The 6,423-nt window shown below is 46.5% G+C and overlaps 1 protein-coding gene across 2 annotated transcripts; it reads left to right on the top strand.

Annotated features, from left to right (window-relative positions):
* Positions 1-2,090: 2,090 nt before the first annotated feature.
* Positions 2,091-5,196, top strand: LOC118010160 (2'-5'-oligoadenylate synthase 1-like). Of its 2 annotated transcripts, none has more exons than XM_035004356.1 (3): positions 2,091-2,924; positions 3,385-3,538; positions 4,683-5,196. In XM_035004356.1, the coding sequence occupies exons 1-3, from the start codon at positions 2,551-2,553 to the stop codon at positions 4,839-4,841; spliced, it is 687 nt and encodes a 228-aa protein (XP_034860247.1). In that variant the 5' UTR covers positions 2,091-2,550; the 3' UTR covers positions 4,842-5,196. The 2 variants fall into 2 exon arrangements, with proteins under 2 accessions (XP_034860247.1, XP_034860246.1); XM_035004355.1 differs by having other exon boundaries at positions 2,097-2,924; positions 3,385-3,601.
* The last annotated feature ends 1,227 nt before the right edge of the window (positions 5,197-6,423 follow it).

The raw sequence follows: 6,423 nt of genomic DNA, 5'->3' as shown, positions 1-6,423 counted from the left end.
TGAGCCGAAGGCAGTCGCTTAACCAACTGAGCCACCCAGGCGCCCTCCTCTCAAACCTGTATTAGAGAAAGAGGGTAAGAGTCAGAATGCTCTTCCAGCTAATAAGTAGCAGAACAAAAACTTGAAATTTGGGCCTTCCGACTTAAGACTTTGCCTAATATATAATATTCATTTTATAATATACATGTATGTTTTTGGATGAATGGGTAGAAGAAAGTAATTAAGGATAAACCTTCCTACTTTAAAAATAATCTTTAAGGGACACCTGGGTGGCTCAGTCAGGTAAGCATCTGCCTTCGGCTCAGGGCATGATCCCAGGGTCCAGGGATCGAGCCCCATGTCAGGCTCCCAGCTCAGCGGGGAGTCTGCTTCTCTCCCTCTCCTTCTGCCTCTCTCCCCGCTCCTGCTCTCTCTCATGCTCACTATCTCTCCCTCTCTCTCAAATAAATAAATAAATAAAGTCTTAAAAAATAAAAATTACCTTCAAGGCAAAGCAAGACAATCCTTTATTTGCTAGACATCTTAGTTTGCTGTTGAAGGAAATTTGATCATGGAGCCTGAACATCTTAGGACTTACCAAAGTGGTTCTTGACAAGTGTAACACTACCCCCAAGGATACTGAAAATTCATGAGGACATTTTTGGTAACCATGGTGATAGGGGGCAAGGATGCTCCTGACAAAGAAGCCCGGAATAGTAGTTGTTTTACAATGAGCAAGATAGTCCTGCACGACAAGGAATTGTCTCTTTCCCTCCCTCCCTGCCCCTCCTCCCTCTCTCTTCTTTCCCATAAAACAATACAGGAATCTCACAATACTTTAACTCCACTCACCACCACCATCACTACCTGTAACTTACATGCCACTTTGTTGTGTGTATCAAGTCTCTATATTTTCAAAGGCCGCAAAGCATTACTATTATTTTCCATATCTAGAGCTCATTTTATCTATCCGCGTGTTTACCACATTCTTCACCATCAACTCTTTCCTACATCTCTAACCTTCCTCCTGGGATCATGTTCCTTCTTCCTGAAGTATGTCCTGGAAGATTTTTTTGCTGACGGTCTTCTGATAATGAACTCTTAGTTTTTGTTTGCCTGAAAATGTCTTGATTTTACCTTCATTGTTGAAGGGTATTTTTGCTGGGTTGGAGGCCATTTCACTACACGGAAATATATCACTCCATCTTCCGGGGTCACTGGTGAGAAGTCAGTTGTCAGTCTAACTGTGGCTCCTTTGTAGGTAATCTGTCTTATTCCTCTGGCTGCATTTGTATTTTTCTCTTTGTCTTTGATTTTGTTCCATTTCAATCTGAGGTTTCTTTTTTTTTTTAAGGTTTTATTTATTTATTTGACAGAGAGCTAGAGCCAGAGAGCACAAGCTGGGGGTGGGGAATGGCAGAGGGGGAGGAAGAAGCAGGGTCTCCGCTGAGCAGGGAGCCCGATGTGGGGCAAGATCCATGACCCCAGGACCACGACCCAATCCGAAGGCAGATGCTCAACCAACTGAGCCACCCAGGTGCCCCTCAATCTGAAGTGTCTTAATGATGATTCTTTTTTCACTTGTCCTGCTTGGAGTTCACTGGGTCCTTCACTGGGATTCCTGAATCTGTGAATGGGTATCTTTCATCAGTTTTGGAAACTCTCAGCCATTCTCCTAAAACATTGTCTCTCTTTCTCTCTTCCTCACCTCCTGGAACTCCAATTAAATGTATGTTAGACCTCACTCTATCTTCCATTATCTTTACACTCTCTTCCACATTTTCCATCTTTCTGTCTCCCAATGTTTTATTCTGAATAGTTTGTTCTAACATACTCTCTAATTCACTGATTTCTCCTTTAACTGTGTCTAATTTGCAGTTGAGTTATTAATTACAGTTATTGTAAATTTTGTTCAACATTTTCTATTTTATTCTTTTTCAAATATGCTAAGTTACTTCTTATGGCTTCTAATTTCCTCTAGTTCAAGCTCTTCTTTTATTTCTGTAAACAGAATGTTTCTAGTTATTTTAAAGTCTCTATATGATCCTTCAATATTTAAAGTTTTGTGGACTTATTACTATTGTCCCCCCCGCCTTTTTTTTTTTTTTTTTTTTTTTGCTGGTTATTACTCTTGGTATCTTGTTTCCTTGTGTGCCTGGTTATTTATGTGCTGGTCATGGTACTTGAAATTTACTTGTGAAATCACTTGAGGCTTTGGGTTTTATATCTTACTCCAAAGGGAATTTTGTTTGGCTCTTAGGAATACTACAATTTCTTCCTCTCAGTTAATTTTCACAGTATCCTTATAAGTTTGGTGCTACTATGACCACTCACTTGGCAGGTGAGAAAAATGAGGCTCCGAGAGTCTAAGTTGTCTTCCAGGAATTGGACACCAGTGGAGCCAGGACTCAAACCCACATCACTCAGAATCCAGAGCCCAAGCTCTTGACCCAGGAGTCAGTAAACCTTTTTCCATAATGCCCTAGGTAGTAAGTATTTTAGACCTTGTGGGCCACATGGTCTCTGTCACAACTACTCAACTCTGTAGCATGAAAGCAGCCATTAGACTCCATGGGAATGAATGGGCGTGGATTTGCTCCACGGAAGTGTTATTTACAAAAGCAGATGGCAGGCTGGATTTGGCCTTTGGGAAATGTGCTTTATGCCCCAGCTGGACAAGTGCACGTTTCTGATTCTTTTTGCTCCTCTCAGTGTAAGAAGCAGCTTGGGAAGCCCCTGCCACAGCTGTATGCCTTGGAGCTCCTGACAGTCTATGCCTGGGAGCACGGCAGCAAGCAAACGGAGTTCAGCACAGCTCAGGGATTTCAGACCGTCTTGAGATTAGTCCTGAACTACCAGCAGCTTTGCATCTACTGGACAAAGTATTACAACTTTGAAAACCCGATTATTGGACAATACCTGAAGAGGCAGCTTGCAAAACCCAGGTACTCTCTCTCCACATGGGTTAGCTCCCCACGTGAATGAGCCCCTAGATACAGATGTGGCATCTTGGCAATGAGGGCCCCTCATTTGCTGGTCCTCTTCTATGACCAGCCATTGTGCTAAGCCTTTTCCTGCTGCCATCTGATGTAAACCTCCAACCCTGTGAGGCAGGCCATCCGTAGCCACTGTACAGATGAGTAAACTGAGGTTCTGAGGGGTAAGGAGCTTGTCTTACCTTAACAGAAAATGAGTGGAAGAGCCAAAATTTGAACTAAAATAACAACAGCTAGAGAAAGAATCATAATCACTCCCGGGGATTAAGAGCTTGCTATAAGAACAGCGCCCCACTCCTGCCCTGAGTCCCAGCCTGCCAGGCTGGTGGCTTGCCCTGCCGGGAGCATCTGAATCCGCCAGACACAGCCCTGGTTCCTCACCCATCCCTCTCTCACTGTTACCCTCCAGGCCTGTGATTCTGGACCCAGCTGACCCGACGGGAAACGTGGCTGCTGGAGACCCAAAAGGCTGGCGGCGACTGGCAGACGAGGCCAGGGCCTGGCTGAGTTACCCATGCTTTAAGAAAGGGGATGGGTCTCCAGTGGGCTTCTGGGACATGCCAGTGAGACTGTCTGCTTCCACCCTGTCGTCCCTCCCCACATACCTTCTATATAGCGTGGGGCATGTAAGACTAATGCTTTCTAACATACTAGTAAATAATTATGGTCATTATCTGATGTGTACTAACCACTTATTATGTTCCAAGTCCAGTGCGGAGCATTTCACATGTTTTGTCTCGTCTCCAACCTCCCATCATGTCCTTTGAGACAGGCCTGTCCTACCCTCCCCGTGTCACGGGTGAGGAAGCAGGCCTAGAGAGGTCAAGTGACCTCCATCCTCTCCAAAGAAACATTCTCTCCAAAGAAATTGCTCCTTGCTAGAAGTCACGTATTCATAGAGTCTCAGGCTATGCTCCATATTTTCAGTCATCTTGGGCCCATTCAGAGGGTTCCTGGGATTTGCACATCCCTTGTCCAGACTTCATTCTTCAGTTAACATGACCCTGGCCAGAGGCAACTCTTTCCACGACCCCAGCAGGCTCATTCCTCTATGAATAAAAATAAATAATAATAGCCACCTCTTACTGAATATTTGCTTCGGGCTCAGGTTCTATCCTAAATGCTCCATTATTTCATTAAATCATCACAACACCCTTTGAGGTGTGTTTGCTACTCCCAGTCTTACATACGAGAAAGGGAGGCTCAGAGAGGTGAAGTCACCTGCTCAAGGACATTTATCTAGGGAGTGGTAGAGCTGGGATCTGAAGTTGGGGACTCCAATGCCAGTGCTCAGCCCTCCCTGGGCCACACTTGCTATGTGGGCACAGGGAGAAGTCCAGCCGGGGAGGAGCCCAGTGACAATCTCAGCCCAGCCCTCTGGAGCTCCAATGGCCTTCAGAGTTGCCCTGCCCCAGTCTGGGGTGGTCAGGCCTTTAGACCCCCACACAGATCCGTCACTGAATATGGGCAACTCAGGAAGGGGCATAGCCTTGAACGTGGGGCTCTCTGTAGTCAAGGCAAACCTAAAGGGGCTGACTGCTGACATCTGTCTGCTGACCCCCTCCCCAGCAGCTGAGACTTCTTTGTCCTTCCTCAAGGGGAACCAGGGGGCATGTCACCCAGTATCCACCATAAATGCTCACAGAGACCCAGTGCCAAGGTGGAAGGATCCGTTCTCTGATGTGATCATGTGCTTTTCCCTTTCAGCTTGAAGAAGACGATGAGGATAATCGGGTAACTTGTGAACACAGGATGTATCAGTCCCAGGATTATGGATGGCGCCCTTTATCTGCTGGGAGCCTCAGCACAGGCATGACACCACCCACTGCCCGGAAGGAAGATGACTGGATGTGTGCCATCCTATGAACGCCAGGGGGCCTTAGGGGGAAGGGCTCCAGAATCATCCAGGCCAGCCCCCTCAGTTCAGGGGTCGGGGGAGGTCCCTTGATCCAGAGGGCAGAAGATGGCCCCAGTCCCAACAGTGAGTTGGTGTCAGACCTCAGACTGGAATCCAGGTCTCCTGACCCCCACCCTTCCCCTGTTCTATGCTCTCTCCCCTCTCATAGCTACCGTTTCCCTACGGCCCCACCCTGGCCCAGCCTGTTCTCTGACAGTCTTCTCTGAGAGGCAACCAGAGAGCCTTAACTTTCTTCTGTATTCCTGGTGGGTGGCTTATAGTCCAATATATCATCAATAACAATAAAAAGAATAGCAAATACCATGTGTTGGGTGTTTATTAACTGCAAGTCCCAGAGCCAAGAGGTATATATATCTGCGTGTTATATGTGTGTATATATGAATCGATTCAACGAGAAATATGTATTGAGTACCTACTATGTTCCAAGCATTGTTCTGGACGCTAGGAGCACAGCAGTGAACGAAACAGACCGAAATCCCTGCCTCCTGGTCTGACATTTGCATGCACTGACTTTTAATATTGGATCATTTGGGATCCTTCTAACTTTCAGAAGGATCTAAGACCAGCATCTTTGTGGTGGTGGGGGGGGGGGAGCAGCAGGCAGAGGGAGAAGCAGACTCCCTGAGCAGGGAGCCCGATGCGGGGCTCGATCCCAGGACCCTGAGATCATGACCTGAGCCGAAAGCAGATGCTTAATCCACTGAGCCACCCAGGCGCCCCAAGAATGTCACATTCTTGACAACTGATCTTTTTTTTTTTTTTTAAGATTTTATTTATTTATTTGACAGAGAGAGACACAGCGAGAGAGGGAACACAAGCAGGGGGAGTGGGAGAGGGAGAAGCAGGCTTCCCGCCGAGCGGGGAGCCCGATGTGGGGCTCGAACCCAGGACCCTGGGATCATGACCTGAGCCGAAGGCAGACGCCCAATGACTGAGCCACCCAGGTGCCCCGACAACTGATCATTTTTTATATTGATTGCATGTTGAAATGACAGAACTTTCTGAGATGTTGAATTAAATCAAAATGGACTTCTCTGTTTCTTTTTGCTTTTTACTGCAGCTCCTAAAAAATGTTAAAATTACACCTGTGGCAGACATCCGAAATCTATATATTCCACAGCTGTGCCCCAGAAGGCAAATCACTGGATTAAAGAATACACTAGACCGATATACATTGTCACACTGTCTTGTCCTTGGTACCAAGAAAACAGCATTTCATTTACAAGGCTCTGAAATATAAAACCCCCCCAGAAGTGCTCACAAAAGGACCAAGCATGCTTGTGTCACCTGGGCTGCTGGTCACCTTGAGTGGCTGACAAAGTCTTGGGCTTGTCCATCTCCCTATTCCTCCTTTTAAGTCTCCAGCATCCCTGTGAGATGGATTTTATTCTTGTTGCCATAATAATAAACTGAGGTCAGGGCACTTGCTCAGGGTCACCTGGCAAGCGAGGGACAGAGCCTGAACTTGAACCCTAGTCCTTGCTCTGAATCTCATGCTCTTCATCACTGCGGGATGGTCTTAATGCATCT

The sequence above is a fragment of the Mirounga leonina genome, unplaced genomic scaffold, assembly GCF_011800145.1.
Source record: "Mirounga leonina isolate KUSES-001 unplaced genomic scaffold, KU_Mleo_1.0 Mir_128061, whole genome shotgun sequence".
NCBI classification, from domain to species: Eukaryota; Metazoa; Chordata; class Mammalia; order Carnivora; family Phocidae; genus Mirounga; species Mirounga leonina.
This window is presented reverse-complemented; position numbering and strand designations above follow the sequence as displayed.